The 18,993-nt window shown below is 44.7% G+C and overlaps 1 protein-coding gene across 2 annotated transcripts in view; it reads left to right on the forward strand.

The window, feature by feature from the left end:
• Nucleotides 1-1,808: 1,808 nt before the first annotated feature.
• The window catches only part of Pank1 (pantothenate kinase 1), a 69,946-nt gene continuing 52,761 nt past the window's right edge, over nt 1,809-18,993 (forward strand). Inside the window, exon 1 of one of the 2 annotated variants that reach the window (XM_052186800.1) lies at nt 1,809-2,710. In XM_052186800.1, the coding sequence (XP_052042760.1) occupies nt 2,140-2,710 (571 nt within the window). In that variant the 5' untranslated portion in view covers nt 1,809-2,139. Of the gene's footprint in view, nt 2,711-3,431; nt 3,501-18,993 lie in introns of those variants that run through there. The other variant, XM_052186801.1, reaches the window with a different exon arrangement.

The raw sequence follows: 18,993 nt of genomic DNA on the forward strand, positions 1-18,993 counted from the left end.
CTCAGTTCTGTGAGAATTTGTGTATTGAGAAGTGGCAATGGAGGCTTTTTAGCAAATTTACCCCAGGAAGTGAGAAAGCCCAAGGTCACTCACGGTCCCTTGTTTAGTTCCAAGTGAGTATCCAGAACTTTCTCAAGGTACAATGATGGAGAGTCATCTGCCTTAAGGGAGCATGTAAGACACACTTAACTGCTTAACTGAGCAGCAGGGAGATAGACATAAGGACCAAGTGGAGTGTGACTGTACATTTGTATTACTTCATTTCATCTTTGATGTCCCAATACTATGAGCATCTAGATATAAGGGAACACATTTTACTTTAACAGTACTCTACACATCTCCAGCATCTTTTTATTTTGAGACAGGGTTTCATTAAGTATTGAAAATTGGCCTGAACTAAGTAGCTAGGGCAGGACTTCACCTTGAGGTCTGCCTCCTCAGGAGGTTCAGCCTCCTGAGTAGTTGGGATTTCAGGCCTGTGTCATCATGTAGGCTACGTGTACTTTGTAGCCAGAATAAGGAGGCATAAAGGGTTATAGGAGCCGGGAGAGATTACAGGCCCGAAGGAGCAAGTTGCAGGGAACTGGACTAAAATCCAGCAGATGGGCTGGATTACCTAAGGCAATTTCTCAAAGTCATCAAATCATATAAGCTCGAGGAAGCAGAGAGGACAGGGGTTAAGTTAGAGTTCTAGTTTTGTTCTTAATCTCAGTGCCTTGGTTTCCTGATTTGAAAAGACAGGTGGGTGGAACAGAGCAGCCGCATCGATTGATTCTGAACCTGTTGGTTTTGGGAAGGGCTCTGCTGGAAGAAATTCTCAAACCAAATATAAACCCTGGGCACAGCTAATGCAAGTTTTGGACCCACAGAGGATTTAGTTTGTGGGATAGGCAGGCTAACCACGAGTTAGTTTTGCTAGGAGTAAGGTAGAGGAAGTTCATACCGTTGAAGCAGGCCTGTTTGGGGACTTTGGCTCCCATTGCTTTAATACAGATGCATTCGGTGGGTCAAACAACTTAGTCTGCGCTTGGTGATGTAGAACTTCCTTGAGGGGCATGAATCTGCCTGCTGTATTCATAGTAGTTTCAAACAACGGCCCGCCGTTTTTATGTTCTCTCTATCCCTTTGTAGGAATAGAATCCAGTAAGAAGCATCCCACTGTTATTTCTGACTTTAATGTTTACATTAGACCCTTGTGAGCATTTATCACGTGCAAAGGTTATATGAGGTACTTTTGTGAAACACGAGAGTCCCCTTTGGACAGACACAAAAGTTAAGGCCTCACCAAGTCACTAATACCCAAATGTGTCTCGCTTGCTGGGCACTGCCAATAACAGGTGTGCTAAGTACTGACTTTGTCTTTTGCTCAGTGACAGTGGGAATCGGAACTGAGGGCTAACTCCCAGGGCTACCATGGTGCTGGTTCCCCTTCTCATAACCAGGACAACTTTTTACTTCATAAATAACAGAACAGGGCATTGTCCCCCGCTGGTCTTTTCTGGGTGAGGAATGCGCTTTTTATAGCTTGGGATCGTTTCTGTTTACTTGGTTTCTTCCAGCACCGGTTATTCCTGCCTAGTTTTGTCCTTCATTGCCCTTACTCTCTCTTCCTAGGTTTCCTCTCTGCAAACGACAACTAACTCGAGAGAACACATGCTGTTTGTGTGCGTGTGCCAGCCAAGGAATTTCACTCCCCTCCTTCTCCAAGGCTGCCTACCTCTCTATAAATAATTGTTCTCTTCCCTCCCTACAGACCTGGGAGTAGTTTGGTCACATTAACGCACGCGCGCCGGCACTCACACACTTTCGGGGGGCGGGGATGTGAGCATGGGTGACCTTGTGAAGGTACTAGCCCACTGGGGACACGATTAGCAAACCTGAGACCTCTGCAAATATCTGGCTTCCTCCGGCATTCCTCCCGAGGCTTCTGGCTGTCTCGTGCCTACCTCACCCAGTACCCTTTAGGCTCGCTCCGCCACACAAAGCCCGATCCGCCTATCTCCTCTTCGCAAACCCCGAGAACTTCATTCCGCACGTTGAAACTCGTCGGTGGCGGTGGCGGGTAGGACTGGGCATGCTCAGTGGCGGGGACAGGTCTGGGAGGCGAGGAAGCCGCATTTGAAGTGGCTCGGCCTTGGGATGAGGGGGAGGCGGGCTCCCGGGACGGGGTCCGCGGAGGTTCCCGCAGCGGCGCGCGATGCCGACACGCTGCGGGCGGGAGCAGCAAGCCCGGCGCGCGGGGCCCAGCTTGCCGAAGACGTGGGGACGCCGACCGGAGGAGGGGAGGAGCACCGGGCCCGCCAGCCCCCAGCCGCGGCGCCGCGGCTGCGGGAGAGCAAGCCCAAGGGTGGATCGGAAGACCGGAGGACAGCCGATCGTGACCTCCAGCGAGGCTGCCTGAGCCGGAGCCCGCGCACCGCCCCGCCGGTCCCGGGCATGGGCGACCGCGGCGCGCCGCACGAGCGCGCGGCCCTGCAGTCCCCGGGGGCCCCTGAGGGCGCCGCGGCCGCCGTGAACGGGTTGCTGCACAACGGTTTCCACCCACCGGCCGCCTGCAGCCGCGACCCGCCGCCCCCACGCTTCCAGCTCCCGTCCGAGCTGCAGCCGCAGCTGCAGCCGCAACCGCAGCCACTGTTCGCCCAGCATGATTCCCCGGCCAAGAAATGCCGGCTGCGGAGGAGGATGGACTCCGGGAGGAAGAACAGGCCGCGTAAGTCCTGCCGGCAGGGGAGCGCCGGTGCCCGCGGTCGAGGGGGGCGGCAGAGCGCCGCTCTGGACTGCGTCCTCCTTAGAGGCGTCGGGCGCCCGCGGTGGCGCCTGGCTAGTTCTATCCGCCTAGTCGGTCACACACTAGCTGTGGCTGCTCCCTGGGTCACGGTGGAGGCAAGGCGAACGTACTGCCCTCTCTTATTGGTGGCCGGGGGCAAACACCGGTCTGATCTTGGGTCTGGGACTAGGGGGAGGGCGGGCTGGCACAGCCCCCGGCTCACTGCTCCATTCTCCGAGCACATCTTTTGGGGCGTGCTGCTCAGGCTACCAGTTTGCCCTTTGAATCGCAGAGTAACCGCCGGTATCTCGGGCCCATTGGCAAGCTTAAGGAGGCGTGGAGTTTGACAATCCCCCAAATCACAGCCTATTAAACAGTGTTTCCACACAGCCAGTGAGAGGGCTTGTGTCGAGGGAAACACCCACTGACACCATGTGGGCCGGAACTGTGTAGACCAATGAGGATTGCAGGTGGATTTCCCCCCCCCCCTTGGAGTAGGTAGAGTTGAGTGTTTGTAATTGTACAGCTCCGAAAAGTGGCGTTGTTTCGCAATCTGAGGCTTGTATATATAATGGTAGACTGTAAAGGGTACCTTCCCCACCTGACGTTCTGGGATGTCAGTTTGTAGGTAGAGATAACGAGTTTATTTTTTCCTTCTCTGAGCCTAACTCCATTCAACTGGTTACCTCTTTGTGGGTGTCTTTAATGAAGCTTATAAATGGCAGAAAGCAAAGTAAGTAGCATAAACAGTAGCGAGCGATCGGCTTCGAACGTGTACCTGCTGGATATAAGTTACTGTTCGGTGTTGGGAAATGATTAAATTGGGTTCGAATGTCTGTAAAAGGTTGATGTTTGGCAAACAGCATTACTCTGTCTTTGCTTATAATTTTTATCTCTTTTCATAGTTTTCATAGCCTTTCTGCATGCAATGCATTCCTTTCTAAAACGTTGGGAAGCACTTTAACACGCCTGGTTGAATCCACTGCTTGCATTTTGAAATGTTAAGGTGTGTGTGGAGTTTAGGAATTGCCCAGCAGATTTGATTTGGCCATAGCTGTAAGAAGATTATTGAGTGTCTGCGTTTTTGTTTTGTTGTTGTTGTTGTTGCTGTTTTTTTTTTTTTTTACGTACTTTTTATAGTTCTTGGAAAATTATTTTATGAACTTGGGATTGGCTGATGCCTGTGTCTTATTTCGGTTGTTTTACTTTCCAGAACCCACATTTTACTTATTTCTCTGATCTCCATTTTAAAGAGTTCACTATAGTTTTCAACAACAGTAACTAGACTCTAAGAAAGAGAAACGTTGGGGAGGCTGAGGAAGGAGACTCTCAAGCCTAAGTCCAGCCTGAGCTACATGGTGAGCTGGAGGAGGGGGAGGGGGAGTGGTAGATAGGCAGTCAGTCAGTCGCTGGTTTGAAGTCTTGTGTGTGTGTGTGTGGTGTGTTTTCTAACACTTAATGTGTGGTGGTGGTTATGGGGATTCCAATATGCTCAGCAGCCCAGGAGGTCAGAGTTCAACTTGGAAGAGTTGGTCTCTCCTGACACGTGATCACACTCGGGTCATCAAACTCACGTTGACAGGCTTGGTGACAAGAGCCCTTACCTGCTGAGCTGTCTCTCTGGCCTCTTTAGGTAATTTTGAGACCGGGTTTTGTGATACAACCCCAGGCTGGCCTGAAACTCTTGATATTCCTCAGGCCTCGGCCTCCCAAGGGCTAGGATCAATGTGTCTTACTCTGCACTTCTTAAAATACTTTTTCAAGGAATTAAAAACACAATCTCCGCCAGGTGGTGGTGGTGCACGCCTGTAATCCCAGCACTCTGGGAGGCAGAGGTAGGCAGATTTCTGAGTTCGAGGCCAGCCTGGTCTACAGAGTGAGTTCTAGGACAGCCAGGGCTATATAGAGAAAAAAAACCAAATTCCAAAATAAATAAATAAATAAATAAAATAGAAAAAAAATAAAAAAGAAAAAGAAAAAGAAAATACAAACTTCCAACAATGATTTGAAGAAGAGAAAACTAATCTGAGCCTTAACTATGCTTTCTAAGCCATAGGACTTATTTTAAAATCCAAGAAAATGTAATTTTCTGCTTGTGCACTTTGTGTCAGAAACTAAGTGGTTTGCGTTTCTTACAAAAAAAATTAAAAGCTTTTAATTCTTTCATTTATACATTCTGTTAACCTATTTATAATTTATTTATTTACTGATTTTGTTTTCATGAGATAGGATCTCATGTAGCCCAGGCTGGCCTCAAACTCCAAGTGAAGCCAAGAATAACCTTGAGCCCCTTGATCCTCCTGCCTCTGCAATGAGTCATCACACTAGACTTATTTACGGCTTTTGTTTGTCTTTTGAGTTAGGGACTCACTATGTAGCATTGGCTGGCCTGGAACACAGTAGTCGTAAAGATTCATCTGGCCCTGCCTTTTGAGTGCTGAGGTTAAAGGAATGAGTCCCCAGCCTGGTGTATTTACAGCTTGCTAAAGGACTGAATCCACACTTGTTTTTCATTACCCTATTATGTCTAATTTTCTTAGATTTGAGCACAAATTGATTTTCTTTTATTTTTATGGATAGGAATGTTTTCCCAACATATATATCCTTGTACCATGTGCATACCTGATGCCATCAGGGGTAAAAAGAAGGCATCAGATCCCCGGTATTGGAGTGACAGATCGTTGGGAGATATCATGTAGGTGCTGAAACCAAACTTACTCCTCTGCAAGAACAGCAAATGCGCTTCACTACTAAGCCATCTCTTCAGCTCTGAACACACAGTTCTGAAATAGTCCGCACGCCCTAAGGTGTTCATCTGTATATTTCACTACTAAAATTTTTTACTTAAAACTAGGTTTAGCACAAGAGAGATGGCTTAGCAGTTAAGAGCGTGGTATGTGCTGCTTTTCCAGAAGTTTGTCACCCACCTCAGAAGGCTGACACCCTTCCCTGGTCTCCAAGGGTGTCTACACACATGCGGCATGCACGCATACATACAAATTTTAAGACAAACAACAACCTGTAAATCTTAAAACCAAAATCTTAAACCCGACTCTCTCTACATGAAGGCATTCTAATCTTGAAATCACGTCAGCAGGCTGGAGGAATAGCTCAGTAACAGAAGATGAAGGCATCCAGCCTTCAACACTCCCTGGGTTTATCTTCCGGCATCGTCCAAAAGTCAAATCAGTTGCTTGTTGGTTTTACTAAGCAAGGAAAGTTGAAAGTTGCCTCTTTAATGTCAGTCTAAGTCGTTTCCCCCTCTGTACTCCCCGAAGGCCTTCCCTAAGACCAGCTTCTTCAGGTGTCCTCACTTATTTTGTCCATCCCTGCTGCCTAACTTTCATGATCTCCGCCACCGTACCTGTGCTCTGGAAATGCTAGAGTTAAACTAGGTGTTGTTCCTGATACCTGCAGAACTCTATGATGTTTCCAAGCTGACAACTCTTCCTATGTGATCTTTTACTAGTTATCTACCTGCAGCAGGAGTGAGCATTTAGTTATGGTCCCGTGTGTGTGTGTGTGTGTGTGTGTGTGTGTGTGTGTGTGTGTATGTTGTGTCGGCTACTGAAACTAAGGCCTCCCATTGCCAAAAGCACACTCTCCCACAGAGCCTCTCCTATGCCCTGCCAGACCTCCGCCCCCACCTTTGTTGACTGCCTTTTCTTAACTTCCTTTCCAAGTTGGAAGTCTGATTAAAAATGATGTTTTCTCATGTACTTTGAAATGGAGGAACACACACACACACACACACACACACACTTGACTGACATTGAAACAGAAAAAGTGATTCAGGTGGTGTCACCACCTCACTGATAGCTGTCTCCATTTCTGTAGCTGATTTTGGTCAAAAGAGTTTCAGTGGTTCTCAGTGAAGCATCAGTAGAGAGGGCCCTTTGATCTACTCTGTTGTGCGGATTTTATTTTATTTTATCTTTTTGCCTGACAGCTCTCTGTTTTATTTTGGTTTGCAGGTAGTTAATACTCATCAGCCATTCTATTTCCAGCATTAAGCTAAAAATAGTCCTGATGATTTTATTTTACATATATTCATAAATGGATCAGAAAGTTCACTTGGAAAAGCCGGCTTAAAAACCCAAGGCTGGTTTCCGTGAGTTTAGATTTCCTGGGGTTAGATTTCCCACTCCTCACACCAGGGAGCAAATCTGACTGCCTGGCTGTGCTGATGTTGAGGAGCTGGCGAAGTAGCAGAAGCAGCATAGCCGTGGTGATCAACTCATTTACCAAAGTTTGGACGTGAGCACAGTTCCAAGGTGCGGTGAGCGCCGGGCCTCGTGGGGTTTGTAGGAATTCACCTGTCCCTCCATGCAGACGACTTGAGTTTGAATTTCAGTTGTGGGTCGCCAGAGCCAGGACTCCACCTTTGTGCTTCAGGATGAGTGGAAAGGGGGTTGTCAGGGCATGTAGAGCTTGTGTGAGGATGACAGGAGAGAGTTTACTCAATGCCACCAGCTGTCATCACTAAACACTGTCCGCCATGAATCTCAGGACAAGTGGTAGAGGCAGAAGATGCTGCTTCTGACTGACTTCCTTTGAAAAATTAACACAGGGCCTAAATAAAAGAGACTGAACTTTACTTATAGGCTATAGCACTCTGAGTCCCATACTTGTCTCGCATTCCTACAGAACTGTGGGAAAACGGCAGGAAAAAGTACTCATGGCTCTATCACTCAGAAAACATCTGTTTTGGATATGGCATCTGGGCTAACAAGTGAGGTAGGACTTACAGCAAACCTGGTGACCTGAGTGCGACCCCCAGGCTCAAGTAGTAGGAGAGAATCAGCTCCTGCAAGCTATCCTCTAACTTCCCCGTGTGTGTGTGTGTGTGTGTGTGTGTACACAAACTAAGATAGATAAAAATATAAATACATAATACACGTACCATGTACCATCTACACATAATAACAGGTATTTGGGTTTTTGTTGTTGACATTGGTTCTTGGTTTTGTTTTGTTTTGTTGGCTCGATGACTAGGGATGTAGAGTAGTTGCCCATGAATGAACAAAACCCCAGGTTCGATCTCTGTCAGTGATCCCAAGCTGGCATGGTATTCCATGCCTCGCATCCTGTCCCTTGGGAGCAGAAGCCAGAGTAGCCATTTTCAAGCGGTGGGTTGCAACTCCTTAAGGTGTAACGACTCTTTCACAGGGGTCGCCTAAGCCCATCAGAAAACACAGATACTTTACAATATAATTTATAACACGGAAAAAATTACAGTGGTGAAGTATCAATGAAATAATTTTATGGATGGGAAGGATGTCACTACAATATGAGGCTCTTCATTAAAGGGTCACAGCTTTAGGAAGGTTGAGAATCACTGATCCAGAGAATCAGGTGTCCAAGATCACCCTTGGCTGCATGACAAATTTGAATCTAGATCAGGTTACGTACCACACTGTCTCTATAAAGCAAGACAAAATCCAAATATGGCATTTAAAATTTTCATGTTGTTTATTTGCTTGGGACTGACTTGCTGTGTAGCTCACGTCGATGCTTCTCTTGCTCAGTCTCCAGAGAGTTGGGATGCTACCAGTAGTCAGCTACTGTATGCCACATAACTTTGAATGTTACTAAGTTAAGATTTTTGATATCATTTGTGTTGTTGTTTGGTTTTTGTCTGTTTCTTATTGAAACAGTCCAGGCTGACTAGAACTTAACTACATAGTGCAGGATGGCCTAGAACTCATGGTAAGCTTCCCAAGTGCTGGGATTGTAGGCATGCGTTCCTTCTACCTGGCTTGCTGACTTGTTTTTTCTTTCTTTCTTTGTTTAGTTGTTGTAGTTGTTAATTGAGGCTGAATCCCCGGCTCCCTGGCTCCAGATTCACTGTGTAACTGGGGACGACTCTGAGGGTTTTAAATTTAAATATTAACTTAATTAATATTTAAATAATAATTAATTTAGTAATTGAATTAAATAATTAATATTTAACATATTAAATAATAATTAATTAAATATTTTATTTAAATGTGGGTGTTTTGCCTGCGTGTATGTATGTGTACCACCTGTGTGCTTGGGGCCTGCAGAGGCCAAAAAAAAAAGGGGGGGCCGAAAAACGTGGGACTGGAGTTACAGACAACCTTGAGCCGCTATGTAGGTGCTAAGATTCAAAGCCTGGTCCTCTTCGAGAGTAGCCAGTGCTCCTAATTGCTGCGCCACTTCGCCTGCCACAACCTAGAGAGCTTCTGATCCTCCTGCCTCTGCATCTTGAGTGGTGGGATTAGCGCCATGCCTAGTTTTAATCCAATGCTAGACATTTGAATGTGTGATTTTGTTCATTCTTAGGCAAACACCCTATCTACTGAGCTACATCTCCACCCATGAATAACTGAAAAAATATTTGTGTGTGTGTGTGTGTGTGTGTGTGTGTGTGAGTGGGTGTGTGGGTGGGTGTGGTTGTGTGTATGTGTGTGTTGGGGGCGGGGTGGCACACATGTACTATGACACTCATAGGAGTTCAGATGAGCTTTGTAAGGTCATTTCTCTTGTAGTACCGTTACATGGGCTCCAGAGACTAAACTCAGGTTGCCACTGCATACCCCGCAGCCTTTTGACCCCCTATTGATAATTTAAGAAGAAATGAAACAGTTTAGCTCCTTGCCTCTCTGTTCCCGGCGCGGTTTTTCATGTTGTAGCCTATGTATATATGTGGCTCATCCAGTGCTCTCCGCCTTATTCCCTCACTGAACCTGAGGCTTGCCGTTTTGTAACGAGGCAGGTGGCCTACAAACCTCTTTGTTACTCTTCCCTCAGACCTTCCTCCCTCCGTTGCTGAGGTCACAGGCCTGGGAATGAGCATGAGCCAAAACCACTTGTCCTCACAAAGCCTTTGCCCAATCCCAACAACCCAGCATAAACATTTCCTTAGGACTAATTATCATCCTCAATACAATCCTGCTTTATATGCCCAATATTCTGTTATGTGGATAAGCTATAACTTATTTACTGTCTCATAGCTTTGGTGTGTACCTAGGTCTTTACATCATGAAGTAGACACACCTACTTATAGTCAGCATAACAAGTCTTCACATAACATTTGCATCAGGTTTGATGTTACAGGTTATTCACAGCTGACTTAAAGAATATCCCAGGCAGTTCTGTTATTGCAAATACTGTGTCATGTCATATAGAGCAAGAACAGACTTTGGTATCTTCATATGGGAAGAAGTGTGTGTGGGTCCTAGAACCAATCCATCACAAATGACACAGTGCAGTGTGTGTGTGTGTGTGTGTGTGTGTGTGTGTGTGTGTGAGAGAGAGAGAGAGAGAGAGAGAGAGAGAGAGAGAGAGAGAGAGAGGTGTGTCTTAGGTATGTGAGATGTATTTTTTGTGTTAGATATATAAGGTATGTGAAATGTGTATGTGTGTGTTAGGGGTGTATATGTGTGTTAGGTGTGTGTTTAGGGGCATGTGTTTATATGTATGTGTTAGGTGTGTATGTATGTTGGGTTTATGTGTGTGTTTGGTACAAATATGTATGTTTTGAGGTGTGTGTATTATATGTGTGTGTGTGTGTGTTTAGTGTGTATGTTAGGTTTATGTGTGTGTTTGGTACAAATATGTATGTTTTGAAGTGTGTGTATTATATGTGTGTGTGTTTGGTGTGTATGTTAGGTGTGTGAGATGTATGTATGTGATATCTGTGTAAAGTGTGTGTGTGTTAGGTAAATGTGGTGGCACTTTGTCCATAATCCCAACACTCAGGAGGCAGAACAGGAAGGAAGAACTCTAGATTTAGGTCAGCTTAGGTTATGTAGGGAGTTCCAGGTCACCCTGAGCTACACGGGGAGATTTTGTCTTAAAAAGGGAAGAAAGAAAAATTAATTTGGGGGAAAGTAACAAAGGAAGTGAAACCTAATAATTGTAGCTACATGGGATATTGTTTTGGATGAGGCAGTGTGCTTGTGGACAGAGGAGAATGTTTCGGTGATAACTGGACACTCAGAACTCAGTGTGGAAGGCAGGCCCCTGAGCAGCTTCTGGTGGGCAGGGGATAGGTACTATTACCCTTTCCTTCCATTGCAGGGTAGCAGGCAGAGTTCTAGGGGATGCAAACTGCCAGCTTTTGGGTAAGAGGTTCTGATTCCTTGTATCATTCAATGAGAACATTCTGGTAGCAGAACATGGATAAATCCATTATGTATTAACATGGGTACAAACTTGAGTCAAACTAAGTCAGTTATCAGTTTTAGCTATAATCGTGAAAGTACAAGGCCTAAGGTTTTAAAATGCTGAGTTTCTGCCCTTGGACGATTGGACTTTACCTTTGAATTGGCAATCAGAAAAGCCGGCATGAAGAGAAATGGGGAGAATTTTCTGGTTGTATCCTCAGAGTCCAGACTATCTGCCTTTCTTTTCTTCTTTAGTCACAATCTTTCCAGACAGACAGGAAGTATACAGACAAAGTATTCAGTGCAAGCAGGAGCCATCCTCTGGAACGTGGTCAGATTGCCATCCCCTAAGGATTCATAGCCCAGGCTGGCCGAGGGATTCCCTCTGGTGAACGGGCCTTCGAGTCTCATCCTCGAAAAGGCTGGGATTACAGGTGTGCACTACCATGCCCAGCTTTAGGTTTGCCAATTATGTTCTAAGTTGTAGATTAAGGTTTAAGGCTTAGGATGAGATGCTCAGCAGGGCTGCCTCCAAGCCCAACAATTTACAGCCAGTCTCTGAAAACACACACACACACACACACACACACACACACACACACACACACACACACACTAAATAAAAGCTTAAATTTTTTTTTGTCTATTTTTTCTTTGTCTATCCTTAATGATCCGGATTCTATTAAACACACAAGAATTCTTTTCCCCCAAATGCCCATACATAGGGACATCACTTTCCCCACAAAAAAGACCAGGAAGTGAGTTTCAGTGTTAGTGTGGTCTGTATTTGATTGGTGACCAGAGATGGAAATAGTGCTGTTAATTCTTTGCATGAGGGACATGTTACAGGTAAGATGAAACCCATAGCAATTTTGGGACGATCTGTGTCTGTAGTGGAAGTATTAATTTTAGCAGTCTTTGTTTTGGTTTTATTTATTTATTTATTTATTTATTCATCTATTTATCTATCCCAACCTAGCTTTATTTGTGTGTTCAATTGTGTGTTACAAACTATCTGTTGAATATGATGATTTACGTAGTAAACCTAGCAGTAGAGAGGCTAAGGCAGGAGGATTGTCCAGAATTCAAGGCTGCATGGACTGTGCCAATTTCTGGGTTACTGAGAAAGACAGTCTCTCAAAAATGGGGAGAAAAAGAAAAAAGACAAGCAAAACAACTGCTTCCCCCATGTCCCCAGTACCTAAGATTGAACCCAGAACTTTGTTCCTGCTGGACAAGCACTCTTTCTTAAGCTATAGCTCCAGCCCTGTTTGTTTTCTTATTAAATCTAGTAATAAATAAAGCCTTAGCTTCTATCTATATGCCAGTATTCACTCACTTGGAATGACAAGGTTCTAATTCAAATATAGAAACTTTCTTCATGTATTGAGTGTGACATACAGAATTTGAGTAAAAAAATGTTTTCTAGATGGTATAGTTGCCAACCTTGGTCTAGTATTATTTAATTTAGGACATCTTTCGGGTGCCTCCTGTTGACTATTTATGAATATGTTCTTGTCCCTGATAACGTATTTGAGCATATCAGATGATTCAAAGGGGCGAGGAAATGCCGCTCATTGCTTTTGGATAGCTATAGAAATCATGGTCCTGGTCACTATGATTTCACCGTCATTTGGAGAGTAGCGGGAGAGACTTGGTGGCAGTCGTGGATGCCTGCTCGCATCGTTGAGCAAGACCTGGGCACCCTTTGTTCCAAGGTTGCTTTTAGGAAAGCACATGCATGTTCCTCGTTTTGCAGGTGGGGAGAGGCTCAGAGCCGCGAAGTGACTGGCGTGTAGGTGGTGTTAGTCGGGGCCATTTAAATTGAAAACAGATAGGTGCATCAAGTCGGAATAGCCTTGGCAGTAAGTCTGTCTATCTATGTGTCCTTGGAAGTAACAGTAGTCTACGCTAAGGAGCACGGAGCTTCCTGTGTGCCAGGTGCTAAGTGGACCCCGGTTTATGGCAGCCTGTGAGGTGAGTGAGGGCTGCAGTTATCTTCAGATGAAGAAACTGAGGACTCAAGAGTTTTGACCCTGCTGAGCAGGAAGCTTGTAGAGCCCCAGGGCGTAAGTGTTCTGTAGTGAAAAGAGCTCCGGAAAGATCAGCTCTGGATTCAGACTCTGATCCTCCCACTTACTAGCAGTGTAGACTTGGGCGAGGTCCAAACTTTTCTGAGGCGCTTTTATTAACGGGAAGAAAAATGACCATCCTACCAGCTGGAGAGAGGACAGAATAGGGAAAATGATGTACTGATGCTTTGGATCATTTGAGAACCAGGTTTCAGAGTATTCTCCAGTCCCATCTTCGATAACCTCCTGAAGCAGATTTTCCTAATGCCCTTTGGCCTTTCTATAAGCAGACTGTATGGCAATCACAAGTCTTGGTTACAGTCAGAGATTACCCCATTGCAACTCCTGACGACAAGCAGGCATGTCCTGTCCAAGATGCTGGCAACTTAGTGCATAAGAGAGCTGAGTAATTTATTTAACTGCTAATCTGGTGTCAGGACAAGGTTTTTGTTGAATTTTAGACTATTTTTAAATTTGCATTTAAGTTACATTACATTCACATATGACAGCACATGTATGGCAGCCACAGGACAACTCTCAAGAGTCAGTTCTGTCCTTCCATCTTGTGGGCTCCAGAGATAGAACTCAGATGCTCAGACTTGGCATAACTGATTTTGCCCACTAAGCCATCTCGTCAGCCCCGCCCAACAAAGTATTTTTTTTTTTAAGATCAACATCCTTTGATTTCGACTGATCTTTCAGCCTTTGAATGAGGTAGATGAAGATGAAGGAGATGAGAAGGGTTAGAAAGATGACAACTTTTCTTTTGAAGAACTACATGAATTGATGAATTGAACAAGATTTTAGAACAGCTGCCTCTAGCTCTTGGGTCATCATTTAAAACATATTCCATAGTCAATTAAAACACAAACAAAAACACAACAACAAAAAAGGCCCCAAACAAACAAAAGCTGCCTTGTAGCCTGCTGATAGGCGACAGGTGATGGGTGCTTGTTTCTGGGTGCTTGTTTCTGGGTGCTTGTTTCTGGGCGCTTGTTGCCTTCAGCAAGGCCTTCTGGTTCTCTGGCCTTGAATCTCTTCTGGGACTGAGGCTGCAAGGACTCTAGAAACCCGGAAGGGCATGTCTGCATAAACCTGTGGGCTGTAGCCAGTTTGGACGATGCCAGTTACTTGAAGTTCTCTGGGGCTCTGGATAAACAACTCCTTTATCTCCCAAGGTCGACTGCCCTGGGATAAAGAGACTCAGTCAGCGTTAAGCTTTAGAGTCAGCAGCATATTGAGGTTTCCTGAAAAAAAAATTCAGGCACTCACTATCTGTTAGCTATTATTGGTGGTTATATAGATGTTCTATGTCAAAACCTTTGTCTTCTCCCCGTGACCTCTACCCTGTATTCCTTCACAATGTATCTAATCAGTCTTTTATATGACAGCCAGCCCATTAGATATTTTAAGATAGCTATATTATCTTAATGTATCCCTCTGGGTCCTCAGTCCCTAAAGAAATAAAACTGGCCTATACTCTTGTCTGCCAAACTCCACTCATGTCGTTCATCGTGGATTATATCAGGTTACCGGCCAGTATTGACCCAAGACCCAAAGAAGCCTTCTTGGGAGTGATGTAAAGTGGACTAAGAGGGCATCGTCCTTGGTGGCCTTGAACTCAGACTTGATGATTCCATTGGGACCCATAGAAACAGATTGGCTTTATTCCTACAGGCCAAGTACTGCTGCTGTTCAGTTTCATGCGACTCCAAACTGGGGTAGAACCTGCAGTAGTTGCTTGGCAGTTCCCAAGCTCAGCAAAGTCCTAAGTGTATGGCAGGATCTGAATTTGTTGTGTCTGCTATCCTGCTTCTTCAATACCTATGCCATAAAACTTTGTATTTATATTTTTGGAACTGGGTCTTGTTATGCTGTTGTTCAGACTGCCCTTGAACCTCGATCCTCCAGTGTCGGTCTCTCAAGGGGCTGGAATTATAGATGGCCATCATCATGTTAGCTTCCAACTACCTTCAGCCATGAAGACATTTAAAGTCAGGGTGGTGGCATGCTGGGAATGTTACAGCACTTGGCAGGACACTGAGGCAAGAGAGTCATTAGCACCATGTCAGCCAGTGCTACATAGGAAGACCTGAACAGGATAAATAGGGCTGGAGAGATGGCTCTGTGGTTAAGAGCACTGACTGTTCTTCCAAAGCTCCTGAGTTCGATTTCCAGCAACCACATGGTGGCTCACAACCATCTGCAATGTGATCTGATGCCCTCTTCTGGTGTGTCTGAAGACAGCTATAGTGTACTCACATACATAAAATAAATAAATAAATCTTAAAAAAAAAAAAAACAGAATTCAGGGCAGTGGTGGCACATGCCTTTAATCCCAGCACTTGGGAGGCACAGGCAGGCAGATTTCTTAGTTCAAGGCCAGCCTGGTCTACAGAGTGAGTTCCAGGACAGCCAGGGCTACACAGAGAAACCCTGTCTCGAAAAATCAAAATAAATAAATAAATAAATAAATAAAATAAATAAAACTAGAATAAATGAATGAATCAAAATAAAACAATAGACATTTGGCCAAGATACTTTATCTTTGGGGAGTGTCCTTTCTCTGCACAGAAAGTTTTTTTTATTCTTTTTAATTTTGTTTTTGAAGTGGAGTTTCATAAGGTCAGAGTAGCTTCAAACTCTGCGTGTAGTTGCTCTAGGATTACAGGCATGTACCACCCCTGGTTGCATGCAATTCCGTGCATTAAACAGGGCCTTCTGCATCCTAAGCAAACATACTGCCACTGAGCTCCATGCTTAGACTCGCTGAAGGTTTTTACTATGAGAAAAGTCCACATGACATTTGTTCTTTGATGTGACCGTGTATTTGTAGTAGTGTGGTCATAAATTAGACCGAGACTGTGTCATAAATTGAGATTATCACAAGCAACCCGGGAGTTCTGATGGTGTGCTCGAGCCGGTGTGTGCTGGAGGTAGGATTTGAATGTGCACACATCTTTGTAACTTTGCACTCGTTGTCTTTGGCTATGGTGGTTGTGTTCACACCATGAAAACCGGCAAGTGTGAAGCCAGGTATGCATTTGCAGTACACCAGTAAATGGGACACAGATCACAGAATGAGAGAGAGAAGTAACCAGGAATACCAGCTGAGTTGCTGGAGCAGTTGATGTGGAGAACAAGAGGAAAGGTCAACAGTCCTGGTTTGTGAAGTGCTTGAAGATGAAAATCAGATGAGGGACTGGGGCTCTTTATTCTTTTCCTTCCTTCCTTCCTTCCTTCCTTCCTTCCTTCCTTCCTTCCTTCCTTCCTTCCTTCCTTCCTTCCTTCCTTCCTTCCTTCCTTCCCCAGGCTAGACTTGAACTTAAGGTAATCCTCCTGCCTTAGGCTCTTTGGGTGGGTTATAAGTATAGACCACCACATTCCTCCTTGTCTTCCTCCTCCTTCTTGTCTTTCTCTCCTCCTCCTCTTCTTTTATTCTTTGTGACAGGAGGACCCTTTCTGTCCAAGGCAGTCCAGGAATTCTTTATGTAACTGAAAATGACCCTGAGTCAGGATCATCTTGCTTCCAGCTCTCAGGTGTTGGGGATTCAGGGCACCACCTCTGTGCCCTGGCTGGAAGTCTTAAGAAAGACAGTTATTCGAGCCAGAGGTGCCAGCTCATGCCTGCAATTCCAGCAGGCATCCAGAAGGTGAAGACTGAAGGATTTCAGGGTGCCAGGTTGGCCAGCTGCTAGATCAGAGTTGTCAAGGAGGTATGGTTAGTTCATGTGCATGTGCTTGGGGCGAGGGGCATGGGAAAGAAAAGGAAATGTGTTTCTTTATGTTTGTAGAGCTTGTACCTGTCTGTCCCAGGAAAATCATAACTTTGGATTTATTTATACTCATTTCATGATTCACTGTTGTTGCTTTTGAATGACTTGACTTGTTTTGAGGTCCTTGTTCATTGTGGTTTAGGAAACAGCAAAGGTTTGCTGTTAAATCATTGTAAACAAGGCGGTTGGGCCCATCAACCTTTCTGACGTGATTATTGGTTTAGTTGAAATAGTATCTCCTGGATACAGGCTGGCCCCAGACTTGTGATATAGCTGAGGTTGACCTCAAGAGTCTCTCATGATTCTTTTGCCTCTACTTTCCAAGTGTTGGGGGTCAGGCCTGTGTCACCATTCCTTAAATGGACTAATTGCTCTTGAAGTGTCAGAGTGGCCACATCATCTTTAGTCCATGTTTATTGTTGTGGCAGGTAAGTTGAACCATGTTCTAGCCAAGTGCAAAGGAGATTTTCCTATTTGTTCCTATAAATAGAATCCAGGAGGCAAAATAGGGAAGACCTGGGTCAGGAACCATCCAGATTTTGTCTCAGAAGTCCCGTGTTGACTTCTGTGTCTTGAGAGTCATTTGGGCAGTGGTGGGGTTTCACAAGCCTTTTTCATTTAGGAAAGATTTAGCCATTACTCAGAACCAGAGAGCAGAGCATTAGGGACTGGCAGCTTCTTGACACCCAGCTCCTGGGATTACGACTCACTTTAAAATTCTCTTTTTCTTTTATTACAAGCTCAGCCTTTTCTCTTTGCACCGTGCATGTTATGAAAGCAAATCTCAGGGGTCATTTCATTTCAATTATTGTATTTTCATATATTTTTCTGAACGATAACCTCTTTAAAAATATAACTTGTTATTACCTTAAAATTAGTAATAGATTATACAATTACATAACTAGATACATGGGCTTAGTTATTAAATCACAGTAAAACTTGTGACAACTATTACAGACCAAGTAATGAAAGCCTGGTTATTGCTCTCTTCAGAGAGCCCTTTTGTTTGTAAGTGCCTGTTGTTATTTGTATGTGATTAATTTTTAACCATTTGTTCATGGTCTGAGATCAGAAACCTCATTCTTGGAATAAAATAGTATTGTGCCAAAGTTACCTTGGGATCACTCCCAGATCACTAGACTAGAAATGATTGGTATTTTCTTCATCATTTCTGCTTTGAGAGAGAGATTAATAATGAAGGAACGAGACAGAGTGCTTGCACAAGTCCTTAATCCCAGCATACCCAAGGCAGAGAGGGACGAGAGGTACCATAAATTCAAGGCCAACCTGATCTCTTTAACCACTTGTAGGCTAGCCAGGGCCACATATATAGCAAGACCTTGTCTCAGAAAGCAGCTGCTGAAACACACACACACACACACACACACACACACACACACACACAGAGAGAGAGAGAGACAGAGAGACAGACAGACAGAGAGATAGACAGAGAGACAGAGACAGAGATGGGAAGGGTGGGAGGACTGGAGAGTGGGGTGGGAACTTCAGAGAGAGAGAGAGAAAGAACAATCTTTTTTGGTATGTGTGTAGGGGTGTACGTGTGTATATGCATGTTCTTGTGTGTGAGGGCCTATGTATGCATATGTGTACATTCCAGGTCAGAGAACAGCTGTGCCATTCCTCTTATTCAAACATACTTCACCTTTTGTTTGAGACCGGCTCTCCCATTTGCCTGGAATCCCCAGGTAGGCTAGGCTAACTGGCCAGAGAGCTCCAGGGATCTGCTTGTCTGCTCCCTGTTTTAGGATTAGGAGCATGTGCCGCTATGTGTGCCTGGATTTTCCTGTAGGTTTCCAGATTTTCTTCCTTATTCTTGTAAAGCAAGTATTTAAGCACTAACCCATCTTGCCCACTGTTTTTAAAAAAATTTTTAATATTTGTATGTTCAAATCTCAAGACAAGGTCTTGCTAGGTAGCCCTCAAACACACAGGACTCCTCCTGCTTCAGTCTCCCAAGGACTGTAATTTGAGAAGTGTGCCTGACTAGGGACAGAGGTAAAACAGTTGTATTTCCTCCTTTTCTCCAAGGTCACTGGGACAAGGCCATAGAAACTGGTAGACCTAACTAGAAAACCATTAGGTTACAGAACTGAACTTAGGCCTGGAGTCTGGAGTTCCTGGTTACTGAGAGCTGTGGATTTGCCACACGGATCTTTAGATACTGTCCTGGTGTTTCAAAACCAAGCACAAAAGCAAACAGAAAACTGAAGGTGCTTAGTGCTGCT

Source organism: Apodemus sylvaticus, chromosome 1 (assembly GCF_947179515.1).
Source record: "Apodemus sylvaticus chromosome 1, mApoSyl1.1, whole genome shotgun sequence".
NCBI lineage: Eukaryota > Metazoa > Chordata > Mammalia > Rodentia > Muridae > Apodemus > Apodemus sylvaticus.